Source organism: Phascolarctos cinereus, unplaced genomic scaffold, assembly GCF_003287225.1.
Source record: "Phascolarctos cinereus isolate Bilbo 61053 unplaced genomic scaffold, phaCin_HiC Scaffold_4;HRSCAF=312, whole genome shotgun sequence".
Lineage (NCBI taxonomy): Eukaryota > Metazoa > Chordata > Mammalia > Diprotodontia > Phascolarctidae > Phascolarctos > Phascolarctos cinereus.
In genome coordinates this window covers 713953258-713975334 of record NW_027555847.1, presented here as the reverse complement: position 1 = coordinate 713975334, position 22077 = coordinate 713953258, and the positions used below count along the sequence as shown (strand labels likewise).

Here is a 22077-nt window from a genome sequence, read left to right as displayed (position 1 = left end):
ATACCTCTGTGTCTCTGTTTCTCACTGTGGATTCATCCACCATCTTTATGTTAATTATTCCCAAATCTATATATCCGGCTCTGGTCCTGCATTCCAGTATTTTTATCTTCATGTTGAAGATCTGACCATGTCACTCCTCTACTCCAAGGGTGCCTCCAGGATCAAATACAAAATGCTGTTTGCTGCTCAGAGCTCTTCATAAGGTCACCCCACCCCCACCTTTCCAGTCTTCTTAAACCTTACTTCTCACACGTCCTTTTTGATCTAGTGCTATTGGCTTACTGGCTATTCCAGGAACAAGACACTGCTCTTAGCTTTGGGTATTTTCTCTAGCTGTGCCTGATGCCTGGAATGCTGTCCCTCCTCTTCTCTGCTTTTGGGTTTCCCTGGCTTCCTTCAAGTCTTAGCTGAAATCTTACCTTCCACAAGAAGACTTCTCCAACCCTCTTAATTCTAGTACCTTCCCCTTTTAATTAGGCCCCGTTTATCCTGTACATAGCCTGTTTGTACGTATTTATTTCCTTGTTTTCTCCTCTGTTAGATTGTAAGCTTGTTTTTTTTTTCTTTTTTGGTGAGGCAATTGGGGTTAAGTGACTTGCCCAGGGTCCCACAGCTAGTTAAGTGTCAAGTGTCTGAGGCCAGATTTGAACTCAGATCCTCCTGACTCCAAGGCTAGAGCTCTAGGCACTGTGCCACTTAGCTGTCCCTAGATTGTAAGCTTCTTGAGGGCAGTTACTGCCCTTATCTCTTTTTGTATCCTTAGCACTTAGCACAGTGCCTGGCACATAGCAGGGGCCTAATAAATGCTTATTGACTGAGTGATCATCTGCATTTTTTTTAACAGCATCTCAGGTTTATCATGTCCAAAATAGAGTTCTTCCTTGTAAACCTGCCCATCTTGCAAAATTCCTTCTTTCTGTGGAGGGTAGCACTATCCTTCCATTCACCCAAGTTTGCAGCCTCATAGTCATTCTAAATTTGTTCCACTTCCTTTCTTATCTCATGCATTCAGTTGCTAAAACTAGTCAATTCTTCCTCCACAACAGTTTTTGCGACCAACCCCTTTTCTGTACTCGTGTGGCCACCACCCTACTTTTAATTCCCATTTCTTCTGGTTGAGGTTATTGCAATAGTTTCCTGAATCCTCTCCCTGCTTCCAGTTTTTCCCTGTTTCAATCCATCTTGCACACAACTGCCAAATTATTTTTCCTCAGTTTTCCAGGGGTCCTACAGACCCTTGCTCAAAAACCTTCAATGGCTACCTATTACTTATAGAATAAAAAAAGTTCTAATTCCTTAACCTGGAATTTAAGGCCTTCACAAGGTAAACTTCAGCCAACCTTTCCAGCCTTATTTCACACCATTCCCTCTCACAGACATTATGTTCCAGCAAAATGGAACTACTTCCTAGAATTTAATATCCCATCTCCCTCCTCTGGGAAATAGCACAGTCTGTCCTTTATACCTGGAAAGCATTCTTTCCTCATCTCTGCCTTTGAGAATTCTTAGCTTCCTTTAAATCTTAGCTCAGGTGTCATCTCTTCCAGGAAGCCTTCTGAGATCCATCTAATTGCTAGTGATTCCTCTTTCTCCAAATTATATAGCATTGACCTATCTGCATATATGTTGGCTGCATCTCACTCTTAGAAGTATGGCAGTTCCTTGAGGGCAGGGACTATTCTGCTTTTGTCTTCGTAATCTCGATACACAGATCAGTGCCTGGCACACAGAATGCCCTTAATTGCTCATTAAATGGAACTCAAGTGGGTTCTAGAATCTTTGCTATCATTAACTAGTTGCACAGCTTTGGCTTGGTCCCCCTACCTTTCTGATCCTTACCCTCATTGACTTTCTGTCTCGGGTCTCTGGGAAGGTCTGGGAGGAGGGTCTTAGGGGTGCCAGCGGTAGCAGGAGGTTGTGTGGCCTGAGAGCTGGGAGGGTCACCTCACCTCTGCACAAGGGCTCCGTATCATTCCAGTAAGGGTCCCGGACATTGATGCACTCAATGATGGCAGGTCCCTGCTCCAGAGAGTGACCAGGGTCACAGGTGAATTCCACCGTGGTTCCAATGTTGTAGGTTGGGTCTGAGGTTGTGAAGTTGCCATTTTGGATATAGGGCTCATAGCAGTGGCCTTTCTCAAAAGCTGGAAGGAGAGAAGGAGACGTAGGGAATGGGGAGAGGGCAGATTGATAAATCAAATCATGCTATGGATGTCTGCCCATCAGGAGAAGTCGTCCTTCCTGGTCCTAGTTCCTAGGATTTTATAAAATCATAGATTATAGGTTTAGAGCTTGAAGGTACCTTAGAAGTCATCAAATTTCAAGACTTCATTTTACAGATGTGGAAACTGAGACAGACAAGGGCTAAGTGACTTGCCCAAGGTCACACAGTTAATAAGTATCTGAGGCAGGATTTGAACCCAAGTCTTCCTGGCTCCATGTCCAGTATACTATCCATGACATTTCCTCAGACTTCCCCTGAGGTTTCTGGGTTAGGAATATACCATGACATTGAACTTCTCCATGGTATCAGATACTTCTGATACTAGCCATGTGACCTTGGGCAGATGATTTCCCAGTTCTAAGTCTCAGTTTCCCCATCTGTAACATGAGGCATTGGAGCTAGAACTCTGGAGTTGGAGTCAGGAAGAACAGGGTTCACATCTGTATGATGCTGGGCAAAGCTGGCAGATCTGAGATCTAGATCAGGAAGGGGCTTTGATTCAACCTCCTTATTCTATAGATTCCTTGAGACTCAGGGAAGGTGATTGACAGGCTTCAGAGTTCCCAGTAGCAAACATAAGAGGCTAGATATGAACTCAAGTCCTGTGACTCCAATCTGTTCCTTTTTCCTCTGGACTGCATTATCACTGAGCCTCATCTTTAACCTGGACTGATATATCCCATAAGGACGAGATTTCCCTGGGAGCACTTATGTCTTCCAGATGTCTCTCTCCCTTTTTGCCTCCATCAAATCTTCTTGTACTTCCTTCTGTCCTTTCGGGGCTGTGATCTCTGCTCTCTGTCCAGAGAAATTGTACCCCCAAGTAGAATCAAAGAGATCAAGGTAATGTAATAAAATGGGTACTGGTGTTGGAGTCAGAGAACCTGAGTACAAATATTGGGTTTGCCAGTAACTACCTGCATGACCTTGGGTAAGCCATTTGATTTTCTTTAGGCTTCAGTTTCCCCACCTGTAAAATATGGATAATAGTAGTGTCTACCTCCCAGGATTATTGTGAGGATCAAGTGAGTTAACATGTGCAAAGTGCTTCGCAAACCTTAAAGATCTATGGAAGTGTTAGCTATTGTTATCATTGTGGTTATTATCATTATCATTACTGAATTGCATTAGTTTAAATTGAATTGACTCCCAGAGAAGAATGGGGCATTTTCTTTTTCTGACTAGAAGGCTTAGGCTAGAAACTGTGTCCAGTGACAGAGTCACCTGGAGAATGTGATGGACCTGTTTGGAGAAGGTTGATGAAATCTGACCAAAGATGAGAGCCAGTGATTCATTTGAAAGGCTTGCTCCTCATTTGAAAGAGGAAATCTCAATTTAGCCACTGGTTCCACAAAGTACTGAAATCTGCAGGGATAAATTCCTCCTGAGTGCCCTATCCCTGCTCTCATCTGCTCTTCCTCAAATGTCCCATTCTGATATCTAGGGCCTGACAGCCCTGTGGACAGCCATGCTCTATCCCCTGGTCCCCTCCCCAGGGAGCTGGGGAGGTCACCTTCAAATCGAATGTTGAAGACTGTGGTGGCCCTGGCCTCTTCAGCCATGAAGTAGATCCGGATGGCAGAGCCTTCACTCAGCAGACCTTCGAAGGGAACATTCTCCGTTTGGAAGGAATCGTAGAGGACAGTCGACTTGTTGGTCCTGCCACTATAGACAACCATCCTAGTGTTCCAGGGAGAGAAAGTAAGGAAAAAGGGAAAGAGAAAAAGAATTCTCCCTTCATTTTGCTCACAGCCCAATGAGTGGGAATGAATGTCTCTCCTCAGACACCACCAAATAGGATCATAATATCATACCTTGAGAGCTAGAAGGCACATCAGGTGCCCAACTGCTTCATTTTTCAGAGAAGGAAACTGAGGCCAGGAAGAGAGAGTGACTTACCCAAGGTCACAGAGAAGATACAGAATTTGAATCCAGTCCTCTAATGCCAGAGCTAGAATGTTTCCCTTTGTGTCAAACCAACTGCTTTTGTATTTAAGTTTTTGGAACTGAATCATTAAAAAAATTATTTGATGTTCTATCAGATAATAATATCCTCTCATGTGAGGGGTGTTATGATATGATGTCAGAGGATTTGGTTTTAAATCCCACCTTTAATAATTACTACTTGTGTGACCTTGGGCAAGTAACTTATCCCACCTTGTGCCTCAGTTTCCTTATCTGTAAAATGAAGGGGGCCAGACTAGATGGCCTCAGAGTTTCCTTGCAGCTCTAGGTCTGTGATCCTATCTACCCCTTATCCTTTAATGCCCATGTGTCCTTGGACGACTTTGGGCCTCAGTTTTTTCATCTGTAAAATGAGGTCACTGTTAAAACACAGATGGTCTCTGAGGTCCCGTCCACCTCTAGACACTTTGATTTTTCTGGTCAATATGGACATTAATTTTTTGTTTTCCCTTGCCTTCCTGTAAACTACCTCTTTTCCTCCCAGGTGATGTCTCCCTGAGTCACTGGGGAAGGAATGAACAATTAAAGTCCTCTGCTTCCCTTCCCCTCTCTCTGGGTCCCACGGGCTGGTCTGAGTGTCCTAATCCCCTAGGTTAACGTTCTGGGCAAGGCTGCTAAGGGAGAACACATGCTTTTGTGTCTACAGCTAGTTTTTACTTCTACATTTAGTGTTCTTTTTTACAGGGCACATTAAAGTCACTGAGACTTCAGGAGTCTTTCAATTTTACACCAAGTGCCCAGAGTCTGGCAGTGAGTTCCAAAATCCCTAAAATGTCAGGACTCTGGGGATGATTTTCAAACCACGCAGTGAAATGCAGCAAGCCTGTGGGAAATACTAAAAGCAAAAGAGTGGTTAAAAAAGAGTCCTGGGATGAATGGGAAGAATTATGGCCTTGGATGGAGAGAAAGCTTTCGAAGCCATTTAGTTTAAAGACCCTGGGGGGAATGCACGGGATAAATTCAATACAGCTTGGAATAATCAACGGTAAAGGGATTCAAGAGGAGAGGAGAAAGGGGAGCTGAGGATGAAGCCAAAACAGCGGGGACCAGGAAGATCTGTGAAATGACCACAATTTCCTTTGTTACGGTATTGGCTTTTGGCATAACACCAACTTGGAAAGTCTTCTGCACAAATAGGGAAAAGGTTAAATGGGGGAAAAATCTTTGCCTCAAATTTCTCAAAGGGTTAGTATCTAAGATATATAGCTAACTAACATATATGTATATATACACATAAATAAACACACATATATGCAAATATATGTATATGTGTGTATGTATATATGTGTGTATCTCTGTACCCCCTCAATCATCCTTCTATCTATCTACTTCTATCTGTCTATATAACTGTCTACCCAATCATCTATCTAAGCAAAAGTTATCTCTTAATAGATAAGTGGTCAAAAGATATAAAGCTTTCAAAAGAAAAAAATAAAAAATTAACCACCATATGAAAGAATTCTCCAAATTGCCAATAATAAGAAAAACTAAAGTCCAAACAGCCCTGACCTTTCCCTCACATCCAACAAATTGGCAAAGATGACAGAAGATGGCGTAGTCCGTGTTGGAGGGGCTGTAGGAAGATAGGTATGCTAGTGAATTGCTGAGGGGGTGGTGAATTAGTACAACCATTTTGGAAAACAATTTGGAACTATGCAAATGAAGTGATTAAAATTTATACCCCTTGATTCAGGGATTCTACAACTAGGCTTATGCCCAAGGAAGTCATCAATAAAAAGAAAGTCTCCATATACACCAAAATATTTACAGTAGCCTTTTTGGGGGTGGTGATGGTAGAAAAGAATTAGAAACAATGTAGACACCCATCAACTGGGGAATGGCTAAACAAATTGTGGTACATGAATGCAATAGAATAGTATTGTGCTAGGAGAAATGATGAATGTGATGAATACAGAAAAACATGGGAAGATATGTTAACTGATGCAAAGTGAAGTAAGTAGAGCCAAGAAAACAATTGATGCAAGACTGTATTGATGCAAATGGAAAGAGCAGCCATCATAAAACAAGTGCAAATGAGTGTTACAAAATGATAAGGAATAAACTGGGCCTCAAAGAAGGGCTTCCCCCACTCATTTGCGAAGGTGGTAGGGAGAAGGAGAGAAGGGTGCAGAACATTGCATATGGTGTCATTTTTGTCAATGTACTGATTTATTTTGTGGAATATTTTTCTTATTCCTTTTGTTTTTCTTTTGAAAAAATTCTTTATTGTAAGGGAAAGATCTTTGGGAGGCCAAAGAGGGAAGGTCACAGGGGGAAATAGAGGTGATGTAAAAACATCAGAAGCTCAGAGAGTTTAAGTGACTTGCTCATAGCTACAATTAGTGCCACAGATGGGATTTGAACCCAGGTCTTTACTGACTCCAAACCCAGCATTTCTTTCTTTTCTTTTAAAAAATGTTTTCATAGGTTCATAGATTTAGAGCTGGAAGAGACCTTAGAGATCATTGAGTCCTACCCCCTCATTTGACAGATGAGGAAACTGAGGCTGAGGGAGGTTAAATGATTTGCTCAGGGGCACACAGTGTCTTGGACAGGATTTGAACTCAGGTCTTTCTGACTCCAAATCTAATGCTCAATCCACTATGGCACCTTGATGCTACCTGGTTGTTCTAGGTTGGCCCTCCATTCCTCTCCTTGTGTGCATTGCTCTTCTTCCTCTGCCCTCTAGGGGCCTGAAGCTTGGTTCTATAAACTCTGGCTGATATCCAAAGAGAATCCCTTTGTGCTTCCTTGATCTGGGCACAGTGATGGGAAGCATCCAGGTGCTATACTGGAGTCTCAGAGAATGGAGGAACAAAATGAAGTGTGGTGTAGTAGACAGAGTGTTGGGCTTGGAGTCAGGAAGAGCTGGGTTCCAATCCTGCCTCAGACACTAGCTGTTGGACCCTGGGCAAATCATATAACCTCTCTGAGCCCCAGCTTCCTCACCTGTGAAATGAAGGAATTTGACTTGATGACTTCTAAATTCCCTTCCAGAACCAAATCTGTGGTTTTATGGAGCAGTAGAAAGACAGAGAAAGTCCACCTGCACATTGGCTGTGCCAACCCTCTCCCTCCCAGGGCTCACAAGTAACCCTCATTTCTTGATGGTGGGAGAAGTATCTGAATCCTGAAGGCAGAAGCCCTGCCCAGCACAGGGTGGCTTGCCTAACCCTCTCTATGCTTTTATTTTCTATGAAAATGAAGGATCTTTGGAGGATTCAAACATCAAGGAATTCAGACATAGTGCAACACCAAGCTCTGAGACATCGTACAGTCTCTGATTATATCCCTACAGGAACATAAGTTCATTGAGGACAGGGACTCTTCTTCTCTGGTCTTGGCTCCCAGGTGCCCAGCACAGTGTCTGACAAACAAAGCACGTGATAAACGCTTGTGAAATTGAATTAAATTGAATCTTGTATTGTTTCACCTGGAAACAGGTCTGCTGCTGCTCCTCTCGTTGAAAGGGTACTAGATGAGGAGTCAGGAAGCCTGGGTTTTATTCCCAGTTCTGTTACTACCTCACTGTGTGACCTCACATAAACCACATGATCCCTCTTGGCCTGTTTCCGTACTCTGAAAAGGGGGCAAAAATGCCACTATAGGACTATGGCAAAGAAAAAATAGCTTGAAGATTGGTCTCGGAGAAGAGTTAAGAACACACACTTCCCTCCTTTCTTTGCAGAGGTTGGGGAATATGGAAATATGGAATATTTTGCATACACACTGAAGCACAGTGCCAAATCCCTCCTTTTATCTTTACATTTTCATCTTTTTTTTTTAACATGGGATGGCTCACTGGGGAAGGGAGTGACATATGATGAAGTGAAGGGGATATATAACCAAAGTTATCAATAAAAATAAGAAAAATGTGCTACAAAGAATGGGCCACCTTTCTCCATTCCTTGGAGAGGCGGGGGAGTACAGGTGCATTATGTTGCATATGCCATCAGCTGTGGTCTCTATATTAGTGGTTTCCCATAACTTTTTTTCTTTGTTACAAGGGGAAGAATTATTGTTTGGGTGGGTGGATGGAGTGACACATCTGGAAATGACTGACATAAAAACAAAAGGCATCAATAAAATGTTAATTTAAAATGAAAAGAAATGTGCTCATCAAAATTGAGTATTTTTTACTATTATTAAAAACTGTTTGAAGGCTGTGTCTTGGCCAGGCTCTGTATTTTTAAGACATTATGCAAAAGGAAAAAAAAAACAATCCACCAACTAGATAAGTCTCTTTTATGAAGTCATAAACAGGCATTTTATCCTTTGATTTTTACTATGTCTCATAAACGAGGTTTATTGTCTGTTGCCAGACTGACTTTCTAATGTTACCGAAACACAAACATTGGTAACCACACTGGAATGTGGCACTGTATTTTCTGGGCATTTCTTGGGGTGCTGTGTGTGGCAGTGGAGAGAACATTAAATGAGGAGTCAGGAAACCTGTCTTCTAGTCCTGGGCCCTGCCTTTAATTCACTCTGTGGCATGTTTCAAGTAATTTGGGCAATCTTAGCCTCAGTTTCCCCATCTGAAAAAGAAGAGGTAGGTCTAGATCAAGGGTTCTTGGCCTGGGGTCCACAGATAAATTTAAGAGGGTTCATGAACTTGATGGGAAAAACTGTATCTTTATTTTGAGTAACCTTTGGTTTCATTTGTAACTCTATGTATTTTATTTTGTGTGTTTAAAAACATGATTCTGAGAAGGGGTCCAGACACTGAAAAAGGAGTTCATGACACAGTAAAGGTTAAGAATGCAACATTCAAATGATCTCCAAGTTCTGTTCTAGCTTGGAAATTCTATATCCTATGTGCTAGAGCCCCTCCCAGCTCTGACATTCCCGGTTCTAAGACCCCTCCCAGCCTTGACAGTCCCTGTTCTAAGCTGCCTCCCAGCCTTGACATTCTCTGTTCTGTTTCCTCTCAGCTCTGATGTTCCCTGTTCTAAGGCCCCTCCCAGCTCTGACATTCCATGTCCTGTGGAATGACTGGCTGAAGCTCTGAGGTCTAGCCAGAGGGATTAGTACAGGAACTGGATAGTTTCCCTGAGGGTCTTACCTGTCCTTCTCACTCAATGAGAGCCTCTCAAAGTGGAGATGTAGTTTCTGGCCTTCTGGTGCCTCGATGGTCCACACACAGACGTGACTCCCATTGGTGTTCCCAGGGTAGCTGGGTGAGAGAACTCTGCCAATCGTGGCGTTGTGGACAATCCCTCCACAGGGAGCTGGGCCCAAAGAATATGGAATAGGCAATGAGGAGAGGCAGAGAGAGAAAGTTAGGGATGTTTCTTCCTCTTACCCCACAATGTTCTCATTTTGGATAAGGACCGGGAACCTGAGCATCTATATTTTTAATGCTTTTTTTTTAGGGGCATGGGGGGAAAGGGCAAAAGGAAAACAAGTGATCTGTAGCCTAACCTCAATTTTTTTTAGCATGGCTGGCCCATCGTGAGCCAGGAACGCCAACAAGACAATCCCCTGGGGATGAGAAAACTGAGGGAAAGAGTCTAGTTGGACATCAAAAGAAGTGGCTTCACACAGTCATAGGATGGGAGAATCTGAGAATCATCAAAGATCTCACCTGAATGTAATCTAACCTATCACCCAAAGGAATTCTCACTATAACATACCTGACATGTGGTTATCTGGATTCTTCTTGAACGGACAGAGAGCTCACCACCTCTCAAACCAGCCTATTCTTTGGCACAGCTTGAATTGTCAAGAAATTTTTCCTAACATCAAGCCTAAATCTGCCTCTTTGTAACCTCCACCCCTTACTCTTGTGTGCAAAAGCCAATTAATTTGTCTTCCAAATGACAGACTTTCAAATGCTTTAAGAAAGCTTTGGATCTTCCTTGTGAATTCTCTTTGCCTGGCTAAATGTTCTTAGTTTCTTCAATTAATCCTTATAATAATTTAATCAAGCAATCAAGAAGCATTTATTAAGCATCCACTGTGTGCCAGGAGCTATGCTAGGTGTTGGGGATGCAAAGACAAAGGCAAAAGAAATCCTGTCCTCAAGAAGCTCTCATTCTGATGAGAGAGAGTGAGAGAGAGAGGGGAGAGAGAGAGAGAGAGAGAGAGAGAGAGAGAGAGAGAGAGAGAGAGAGAGAGAGAGAGAGAGAGAGAGGAGACAGAGAGAGAGAGAGAGGGAGAGAGAGGGAGAGAGAGAGAGAGGGAGAGAGAGAGAGAGAGAGGGAGGGAGGGAGAAAGAGAGAGAGGGGGAGGGAGGGAGAGGGGGAGGGAGGGAGAGAGAGAGAGAGAGAGAGAGAGAGAGAGAGAGAGAGAGAGAGAGAGAATATGTGCATGTAGGGTCATTGATTTAGTGCCAAAAGGGACCTTAGAGGCTGTCATGTATTGGTTCTATCATGTCTGACCCTCCATGACCCCATTTGGTATTTTCTTGGCAAAGATACCGGAGTGGTTTGCCATTTCCTTCTCCTGTTCATTTTACAGATGAGGAAACTGAGGCAAACTGGATTAAGTGACTTGCCCAAGGTCACACAGCTGGTAAGTGTCTGAGGCCAGATCTGAACTCAGGAAGATGAGTCTTCTTGACTACAGGGCCTGACATTCTACCTATTGTGCCACCTAGCTGCCACTATGTTGCACATAACATTCTTATTTTACAGATGAAGAAAATGAGGCACAGAGAGATCAAGTGACTTGTCCAGGGTCAGACAATGACTCATCTGGATTTGAACTTAGGTCTTCCTGTCTTGAAGACCAACATCCTATTCATTCCATCACGCTGCTTCTCATATATACATATATACATACATACATGTATACATATATATGTATATGTATATGTGTGTGTGTGTATGTATGTATATGTACACACACATACACACAGGTATATATGACAGACATGCAAAGTAGATATGAGATAAATTGGGGGTGGAAAGGGAAGGTGTAGACTTAAGACCCTCCACCATCTACTTCTGGATGTGCTCCAACCAATCAGTGTCTTTCTAAATAGTGATACCTAGAGCTAAACAAAGCACCCCAGTTGTGGTCTGACCCAAGCACAGTATGGATGGAATATTGCAGCTTTATTTCTGGACACTATGCCCCTCTTAGGTAGCCTAAGATTGCATTACCTTTTGGAATTTCAATTCTGGCTCTGCCACTTCCTAGTTGTGTAACTTTGGACAAGTCACTTCCATTCTTTCGGCCTCAATTTCCTCTTCTGTAAGATGGGAGGGGTCATTTAGCTAACAGCCTCCATCTTATAATCTTGACATTTATTTGTAATTCTCTTCCAGAAGAAGACAACTCCTAGAGAGTCTTTTCTCATGCTGCAGATTCAAAGGACTGGGGGATGGGTATCCCATTCCCAACAAGACCCTGGCAAGGTCAGGATCAAGCCACTTTCTGCTAAAAGGTTGGCCCCAAACTCCCCTTTGGTGCCAGGGTTTTATTGCATGCCCTATCAAATCAACTGATGATTCTGTTCAGGTCTTATTTATTGGTCATGGCTTTTCATCATTCTTGCTTAGCTACAATTTGGGTTTAATTCCTCCCTGATTTAACATGGATAAAAAAAAGAATGTGGGAGGTTTAACCAGGACTAAATGATATTTTCTAAAGAAGAAAGAGGAAAAGGAGAAAGGCAAAGTAAGAGAAGGAGAAGGCAAAGAAAAAGGAGAAGCAGGAGAAGGCAAAGGAGGAAGAGAATGAGAAACAAAAGGAGAATGAGAAAGCGAAGAGGGAAGAGAAGAAGGAAAAGAAAAATGAGAGGCAAAAGGAAAGGAGAGGAAAAGGGAAAAGGGAGAAGAAGAGAGAGGAAAGAGGGAGAAAGAATAAGAGAGGAATAAGGAAAGAGAGAGATGAGGAGGAGAAAAAGGAGAGGGAGAAGAAGAGGGAGAAAGAGCGGTAAAAGGAAAAGAATTAGAAGGAAAATAAAATCAGATGTTTATAAAGTGCTTTGCAAACCTCAAAGTACAATATAAATGCTAACTATTATTATTATAAGGAGAAAGAGAAGGGGAAGGAGAAGAAGGAAAAGGTGAGGGAGAAGGAAAAGGAGAATGAGGAGGATAAAGAGAATGGGAGAGAGAGGAAAATGAAGAATAGGAAAAATGGACTCCAAAAGCCAACAAATGAAAACTCTACAAAAACTTGAGGTAAGCATCAGCTCCACTTACACCTTGATCATGCCAAATGAGAATCAGTGGAAAAGATTGAGGATGGTTAGTCTATAGGAAAGAAGACTTGGGGATGGAGTGGGATATGATATCTCTTCCAGTATTCGAAGGGCTGTCATGTGGAGAGGGCAGAACCTAGGAGACATGGGGAGAAGTTGTGGAAGAACACATTTAGGATTTATGTAAGTGTAAGGAGGATGACCTTGGGCAGTTTACTGTCTGGGCTATAAATCTGTCTTAGAGTTCTGAAGAAATTAATTGCTGAATGTTCAGAGACAGCAGTTGCTGATTTGCATATAATAGGCTGGAAAGGATATACTTTGATCACTCAACTGCCAACTTGCAGCTGAGGGGAAGAAATAGCTGAGAAGATATATTTTGTTTTCTTTCCTATTTGTTGCTGACAAGAAGAAAGATGGCAGAGGAGAGGAATGGGAGGAGGAGTGGAGACAACATGCTTTTCTCTTCTTTTATTTATTGGCAAAAATGAGAAAAGAAAGATGAAGGGAAGGAGGAAGAAGAGAGGAAAAGGAGAAGGAAAAGGAGATGTGAATAGAATAGAAAAGAGAAGAGAGAAGATGATTTTATGAATTGCACCTGTGTTTGTTGAGAAGCAGAGAATAATCCTGCCAAATTAGTAGAATTGGAAAGGCTTTTGCCAACATTATCATAAGGGTTGCTGCCCCTTTTCCTAAAAGGGAATAACACCACTTTAGCTAAAGGTATCAGTAAGCCAAGATCTGGAAGTAATGGATACTGCAGATGCTGTCAAAGGGGTAAATCCTGTTGATCAATAGAATAGCTTAGAAGCAGAAAAACAGAGGAAACAACCCCAAAGATTGACTTGTCCAATTTAGCTACTATGCCTAGTGAAGTGTTAATATAGCACAGCACGGGTCAGCCCTGTTTAGCAATGGAAGTATTTGTTCTACACAGAAGCCATGCTCATGAAAGAACTTTTATGAACAGTTCCTGAAACAGAAAGAGAATATGGAAGCCTATAGTTACAAAGTTGTGAGGTGCCCTGGTCACACATATTCCCTATGGATGTCCCTTGTTACTTACACTGGGACCTGAAGTGTGTGTTCATCCTCTTCACAGACACTATGTACATTGATGGAAAAGTGTGATTCAGGTTTATAGGTACAATGTTATGTAAACATTATGTGATTAAGTAAATGTTTTGATTATTACTAGTGAAATATTAGTGGTTGACTTTCTTTGGGTAATTCCAAGATTTGCCAGCTTGGAGGTAGTTTGAGAGAAAGTGAGCCATAGAAACAAAGAATGAGTTCCCATGAGAAAATGGGGAAGAGAGAGCCACCACCTGCTACAATGTGGGTTGACTCATACCAGATAAGGAGGAACTACATAATGATAACATTCCTAATAACTGAAATATTCCATAAGTGGAATGGGATGCCTCTGGAAATGGTGGACTAACCCTCACTGGACACCTTAAGAAATAGGTTGGATGACAAAACAGGAAAATGATAAATGTTGGAGAGGATGTGGGAAAATTGGAACGCTAATACATTGTTGGTGGAGTTGTGAAATGATCCAACCATTTTGGAGAACAATTTGGAACTATGCCCAAAGGGCTACAAAAATGTGCATACCCTTTGATCCAGCAATAGCACTTCTAGGGCTATATCTGAAAGAGATCAAACAAATGGGAAAAGGACCCACATGGACAAAAATATTCATAGCAGCTCTTTTTGTGGTGGCAAAGAATTGGAAATTGAGAGGATGCCCATCCATTGGGGAATGGCTGAGCAAGTTGTGGTATATGAATGTAATGGAATACTATTGTTCTATAAGAAATGAACAGGCTGACTTCAGAAAAACCTGGGAAGACTTATATGGTCTGATGCTGAGTGAAGTGAGCAGAACCCAGAGGACTTTGTATACAATAGCAGCCACGTTATGCAATGACTAAGAATGTTAAACTGAACCCTTCTCAGCATTACGAGGATCTAAGACATCTCCAGAGGCCTTGGGATGGAAAATGCTGTCCACATCCAAAGAAAGAACTATGGAAGTCGAATCGCTATCACTTATTTTTACCTTAAGTTGAGTTTTGTTTCATCTTTCTGATGGTTCCTCCTATTGGTTTTAATTTTTACTTACAACTTCACTAATGTGAAAATATGTTTAATGGGTACATAAATGTAAAGCCTATGTCAGATTGTGCGCCGTCTTGGGGAGGGTGGGGGGGGGAGAAAAAGGGAGAAAAAATTTTCAACTCAAAAGCATATGGAAAAAAATATTTTTTTAAATAAATAAATAAATAAAAGTTACAAAAAAAAAAGAAAAAAAGAAATAGGCTGGATAAAAAAAAAAGAAATAGGTTGGATGATCACTTTGTCATGGTTGCTGGATAAATAATTCTTGCATAGGTATGAGTTGGATCCCATGGGATGATCCCTGGGGTCCTTTCCAGCTCTAAGATTCTGGAATTCTGTCCCTTTTCTCCCTTAATTGCCCCTCTCTAAGTTTTCCAATGCTTAGTTATGTTTTAGCTTGATGTCTGAGGGCAATTTAATCCCCCACATCTAGAAAGCAATAATAATTACATTAACAATCACAACACATGTCATTCTTAGAGAACCCACCAGTTTTCTAAGATGTCTTAACATCCACTATTTTAACTAATTCTTTTCCCAACTATTTGAGATTGGCAATGACTCACATTTGGAAAAGGAGAAATTTGAGGAATATACTTGGACCAACGTCACATAGCTAGCTAGTGCCATAGCTGGGATTGTGATGGCTTCTATGGTTGTGTTAGAAAGAGATAGGATAGGAAGATGAGTCAGGAGACCCAACATCTACTAGGCCTGGCTCTGCACCAACTGATTGGGAAGTCTTTCATAAGTTATCCCCCCTCCCCGGGCCTCAGTTTCCTTATCTGTCAAAAACACAAAAATGCCTGCCTTGCCTACTTCTCTGTCATGGTTGTGAGAAACACATTGGATAGTGGATATGAAAGGGTCTTGGAAAATGGCCAATGCTCTGTGGACATGAGGAGCTATTATTTTTGTCTTTCTGCTTTCTCTTGTTGTGTAGAGTGATTACAGAGACATAGCACCACACAGATCATAGGATCATAGACTTTGTGCTAGAGGGACCTTCGAGGCTATGTAGTCCCTCATTTGACAGATTAACGAACTGAGGCCCAGAGATGTTAAGTAACTTGCTCAAGGTCATTGGATAGTGTCAGAGTTGGGATTTGAACCTAGACCCTCTGACTCCAGAACCAGAACTAGTCATCTCTACACTGTACCACACTGTCTTCTGAGACAGAAGGTCAGAAGCTCCTGAAGCATTTATCTTTACTCTCCATTGACTCCTGGAGTGGGCTAAATATCTAACAATTAGCATCAACTAAAACCAGCTTCTGGAGACAATGAGTTCTCTCTCATTGGAAGTATTCAAGAAGAAACCATGTGAGCACTTGTTACAATGCAGAAGACTTTTCTAGGCACCCCGAGTTACTAGAGCTTTCTGTTTTCAGATTGCTTTCCATATGTCCTGCATATCTTGTATATATCTAGGTATTTACATGTTGTCTTTCCCATTATTATATAACCTTCTTGAGGGCAGGGACTATATTTTTACCTTTTTTTTATCCTCATCACTTAACACAGTGCCTGGCACATAGTAAGCACTTAATAAATGCTTGTTGACTTGACTTGGATATGGGTTAAACTATGTGGCCATTGAGTTCCCTTCTAGCTCTGAAACCCTGCAGTTCTGATGCTTTGTGAAGGATCCTGCCCCTCTCCCTCCCTCCCCTGGAGAGCCATATTCCATACTGCAATCTTCCCCTGAGGTTCTGAGATCCAAGATGAGAGAGGTGAGGGCAAGGCCCTGAATTGGCTACCCCCATCCATTTGCATGGTCTGCCTTTGTAGACTATACCTGAGCAGATGGGCTCCTGGCTGCTCCAGTGAGGTTTGGAGGCATTGATGCAAGTCAGGATCTTGGCGCCTTGCAGTTCATACCCCAGATAGCAGTGGAAATGAGCAAGGCCACCCGCATGCAGGTCCATCACTGTGACATCTCCAAAAGCGGGCCTCCGGGGGAAGCTGCAACTCAGCATGAAGGCTATAAATAAACACAGTGAACAGTTCCCTTTGCAAGATGAAAAAAAATAAAACCAACAAAAAGAACTCATCTCAAATCTTGAAATCCAATTTTTGCTAATGAAGGAGAATTTCTCATGGGGGCCACAGAGTGTGGAATTTCATCATATTCCTTGACTTGAATGGTTTGTAGGAAGTCCCAGTGTGAGAGTTTCCTTCACCAATGCAGATTGCAACTGGTTTATAACTAATAACCTTAGGCAGGGGATCTTAATCTAGTGTCCAGGAACTTTGGGCCTTAAATATCTGTGTATGTATTTTATCTATGTCTGAATTTAAATACACTTGGTTTCCTTTGTAGTACGATGTATTTTATTTTGTGCATTTAAAGGAATTAATCTGAGAAGGGAACTATTGGCTTCACCAGATTGCAAAAAGGTTCACAGTCCCAAATAGGTTAAGAATGCTTGCCTAAGACTCAGAGTGGTAAAGTGATTGGAATACTCACATCAAAGAAGGCACTGCGCTCTACGAGCAAAACAGAATTGAAGTAGTGCAAGAGAAACGTGAGATGCACGAATTTAGAGAATCCACCCCAAATGTTCACGTGGACTATCTGAACTTTCTGAGCCCATCCTGGTCTGATCAGCCACACTTGGACACACTCTATAACTTGACTCTAACATAGTGACATCATTTTGGTCCTCTTCGAGAACGAAGGACAATAACTACCAGGGTCAAAGAGCGAGTGAGTAATAGGCATGGGATTTGATCCCAATTCCAAGCTCATCACTCTCTATGATACCACACTACCTTTCAGCATTTTTCTAACACTGAAAACTCCTAGGAGTGTATCAGCAGAGGAAATATGCCTCTCTGAGTTGACTTCTTAACTCTGAGAAAAGAAGCAGCCACATATCATCACAGAGTCATGAGATAGATTGTTTAACAAGAAGGTCAAGACAAATTTAGCTCTTACCACTTCAAAATGGTCACCGTGGGAGGCCAAATTCTTATTCCTGGTTGGGTTAAAAAAAGGTCATCCTATATATTTAATGTTCTGTTAGCATGACTGCTTGCTACACATTATGGAGGCCTAGTAAACTGCAGAATTTTAATATTTCCAGGGGAAACCCTGAGTGGAGGCATGGACCAATTAACATGATTATGTGACAAGTCCCAAGAGATTAAGCTCGGTTCCTGTGAACCAGGTTTATAGGTTCGGGGATGCAAATTACATTTTATATAAGAGGGTTGGACCAGATGTTCTCTGCTAGCTCTAATGTTCTGTGTAAGAATAGCATAGAGTACTTTGTGTATAAGATTAGGGACCTAAGAATCTCACTGTCCTTTCCCTCATCAGGACAACTATATTTATTTTCAAGTTCTATATTTTAGGAAGGATGTCGATCAGTTGGGGAATGTCTAAAGAAAAGAAACATGATGGTGTTTATGCTGTCAGAGAATAGGATGTGACCTGGAGATGGAGATGTTGGGATCAACCTTATGGTTGTATTCATGCACTTGAAGGGTTATTTTGTGGAGATGTAATTAGACAAGCTCTTCTGCTTGGCCCTTGGGGGCAGAATTAGTAATAATAATAATGTTGTTACTGCTTTCTTTTTTACAGTTTTCTTGGGGAAGGTCGCATGGTAAAAAAAAAAGTGTGCTTTACTGAATAACAACAACAATAATAGCAATGATAATGATACTTTACATTTACTTCAAGGTTTGCAAAGCACTATATATGCATTATTACATTCAGTCTGAGATAAGTAGCCTGTGCTATGGTATATATTTTGAGTGAATGGGAAATTTGCTCAGGAATATATTTGGGGGAGGAAAGACAGAAACCAAATAAGACAAGTGAGAGTTATAGACAGCAGACTTTGTCCCAGTCAGTCCCTGTCCCAAATCCACCTTAAGTTGCTTTATGTGAAATAAAAAAAATGAAGCCATCCCCACAAATAACAAGAACAACAAAAAGAAGACAATGTCCCATGTCTAAATGAGGTTGAAACACTTAGATGAAATATTCAGGCCCCCATACGTTGGGTCCACATGCCATTAAGCTGGATGCTTCTAGATATCCAGAGGATGGGGGTGTCTTTCCCACTTTTTGTCCAGATCTTTTACTCTCAGGTAAATACACACAATTTGAAGAGTTTAGAAAGTCTAAGTCCCCAGGGAAATGTGGAGCTGGATGAAGAAAAGAAAGGATGAGATAAAACAAAGGAAGAAGAGAAACAATAAAATGAATGAGAAAAAATGAAGGAAAAGGAAAAACAGAAGGGAAATGAGAAAAGGAAAAGAGAGAGAAAAATAAAATAGAAAGAAGAACAAGAAAGAAAAAAGGAAGCAAGGAAAGAAAGAAAATGGAAAGGGAGCAAAATAAGAGAGGAGTACAAGAAAGGGAAAAAGTATGAGGAGGAAAGAAAAGAGAATGAGGAATAGAAGATAAAGGGAATAAATGAAAGAGGGAAAATAAAAAGAAAGAGAGGAAAAAAAGAAGAGAGAGCAAAGGAACTTCAGAGGAATCTTGATCCCAGACAAAACCCAAAATAACACAAGACTCTGTGGCCTTTGTTTGGCCCCTACCCTGGTAGTGAAGCTGGAAAGTTCCAATCCCATCATCCTGGAATGTTCGGAAGTAGACAGAAATGGTATTGGTGAGACTTCGGATCACCTGTCCCTCAACCAAGAGGGTCTGGTTGGCTAAGACCACCAGGTTGGGGCCATCCACTCCTCGGATGGAGAGCAGCTCTCCTTCAGACAGGTTCACACTCTTCACCTGGGGAAGAAAGAAGCAAGGACAGGAGAGACAGGATGGGGTAAGATTCGGAAGATGGAAATGTGGATCAGTCTTGCTTTCATTAGTCCTCCCCCTGCAGGAACATGGTAGGGATAGCTGCCTCATAGAAATCAGCAGGTGGACAGCTCACTCCAATCTTGTCCAGGAGCCTAGTCCAATTAGTCAAAGAATAAACATTTATTGAGTGTCTACTGTGTATCGGAACTGAAGAGTGGGGCAATCACAGGATCAGAGAACTGGAGGGAACATTAGGGGTCAGTGTTTAATCCTTCCATTTTACAGATGAGGAAGCTAAGACCCAGAGAGGTCAAGCCAATTGTCTAAGGATCCAAAGATAATAAGTGTCTGAACCATGACTCAAACACAGGTCCTCTCACATCAGCAAGCCCTCCTTCTACTATAAAACCCTTCAAACTGAAACCTCCCATAAGCTACCTACAAGTACTACTCATAAGATCATATGATTTAGAATTGGAAAGAACACTATAGATCATGAAGTCCAACTTTGTATCTCACTGAGGAGGAAATAGAAGCCTGAAGTGGAGAAGGGACTTGCCTGAAGGCCCACAGACTTCACAGATTTGAACTCACGTCCTTTAGTTCTCAATTCAGTGCACTACACACCATTGCCTCTTTTGTTGTTGTTGAGCTTCAGTCATGTCTAACTCCATGTGACCCCATTTGGGGTTTTCTTGGCAAAGATATTAGAGTGGTTTAACATTTCCTTCTCCAGTTCATTTTACAGATGAGGAAACTGAGGCAAACAGGGTGAAGTGACTTGCCCAGGGCTGAGGCTGTATTTGAACTCAGGAAGAGAAGTCTTCCTGACTTCAGGCCCAGTACTCTATTCATTGCACCACCTAGTTGCCTCATTGCCTCTGCTCTTTGACAAACAAACCATTACAAATGTGATGCCTATGTGACTGTGCCTCAGTTTCCTCATCTATCAAAAAAAGAGAAGACTTCAAACTGGATGATCCTTTAGCTCTCTTTCAGCTCCAGATGAATCTGAGGCTGGTGTCTGGCCTTTGGCATTTTTTCTTCTCTCCCCACCCCCACAGCTCTTCCTCTCTTTGTTTCCCTGACTCTGTTTTCCCTTGCTCTTATCTTTATCTATCTCTTTCTGTTTTTTTACTCTCTTCTCTTCTCTTTCCTCTTCTCCTTCTCTTCACCTCTCTGTCTCTCTTAGCCTTTCTATATTTTTCTATGTTGTTATTCCCATTTCTATTCTGTTTCTTTTTTAGTCTTTTTAAAAATCTCTATGTCTATATGTCTGTCTCTGTCTGTCTCCTTTTCCCCTTTCTCTCTTTTTAATCTGTCTGTCTCTTTCTGCACTGAGGTCAAACAAAGACACAAAACCTGCAAGGAAGATGACTTTGTCTCCTCAGTACAAGGGGAATAAGAGAATGCTCAGTCACACACAGGTGCACTGGGGCTTCTCAATGGAACGCTCTTCCCAGTCCCTCCAGGTGCACGCCATATACATTGGAAACAGAAGCCTAATGACACCTGGGCTCTGCAGTCTGCTGGCTAATCAGCCATGGTGGAGGTCTCACTCTCAGTGCCAAGTACTTGAATAAACAAGAGGGCATTTGAGGTGGGATGGCAAGATCAAATCTGGATTACTCCTTCCCCCTTCTCAGAACTCCTGAGTCTGAGCCTCTTGGCTGAAATCTGTTTATGGACCCCAAATATTTCAGGAGGCACTAAATGAAGATACACAAAAATCCCAAATGACTAAAAAAAGTTTATTCAGAGTTGGGTTAATTTACATTAAAAAAGGCATCTTACTTTAAAAGAAGAATCACCATATAGTTTCATTCAATAATAAACTTTTCTGGCCTATTTAAAATAGGATGCAGTTTGTGCATTTAAATTTTGATGGGCCTCAGTTTCCTCATCTGTAAAATGAGAGGGTTGGACTTGACAGTTTCTAAGATTCCTTTGCACTCTAGCTATAGGAGTCTATGGAGTCCCACTGAGTTATGACTCCTCCATGGTAGAACAGAGGTCAACCTGGGCTCTTGAAGTCCATGGCATTGAAGATAAATCTGTGATAGGCCCTGACACACTAGAGGGACTTGGAATAGAGGATAGCCCAGGGAAATCATAGGTCTGTCATGAAAGAACCATCCTAACTACAGGAAGATCTGCCACCAAGCAATACATTTTTTATTTGGGGGTGAGGGGAGAGACAGAGGCAGAAACACAGAGACAGAAGATAGACAGAGAGACAGAGACAGAGAGGGACACAGAGAGACACAAAGACGAGACAGAGACAGAGAGAGAAGGGAGACAGGAGAAAGATAAAGTAGAGAGATGTAGAGAGAAACAGACACACACAGAGAACACAATAACTCAAAGTTGATGATATAGAGGAGTTGAGGTCTATATTAGGAGAGATACCCACAGTGACTAAATTGCATATCTTTGAAATACTGGTGTACTTTCAGCAATAAAGTCAAGAGAATCACAGAGTTTCAGAGTTGGAAGGGGTTATTGATGTCATAGTTCATAGATCATTACACGGACCCTATCTACAACATCATTTATAAGTAAATTCATCTGCCTTTTGATGGAAATCCTTAAATACTGGGACACTCACCACCTTAATAGGCAAGATGTCTCATTTTGGATGGTTCTAGTTGATAGGAAGCTCATCTCTCCATGGATGCAATCATGTCTGCCATCCATTATTTCTAGTTCTTCTTTATGGGGTCAAGTAGAATAAGGGAAAAGAACCAGAAGGCCAGAGATTATCTAGTGACTATATTCTAATCTGACACCCTCATTTTATGGGTAAGGAATATATCTTTTTTCTACAGCTATTAT

The 22077-nt window shown here is 41.7% G+C and overlaps 1 protein-coding gene across 1 annotated transcript in view; it reads right to left on the bottom strand.

The window, feature by feature from the left end:
• SEZ6L (seizure related 6 homolog like) overlaps positions 1-22077 on the bottom strand; it is a 252151-nt gene that overhangs the window by 77981 nt on the left and 152093 nt on the right. The window contains exons 4-8 of the mRNA XM_020996645.2: positions 19032-19224; positions 16270-16455; positions 9255-9420; positions 3738-3904; positions 1950-2144 (exon numbers count right to left, since the gene is read on the bottom strand). Of these exons, the coding sequence (XP_020852304.1) occupies positions 1950-2144; positions 3738-3904; positions 9255-9420; positions 16270-16455; positions 19032-19224 (907 nt within the window). The remainder of the gene's footprint in view (positions 1-1949; positions 2145-3737; positions 3905-9254; positions 9421-16269; positions 16456-19031; positions 19225-22077) is intronic.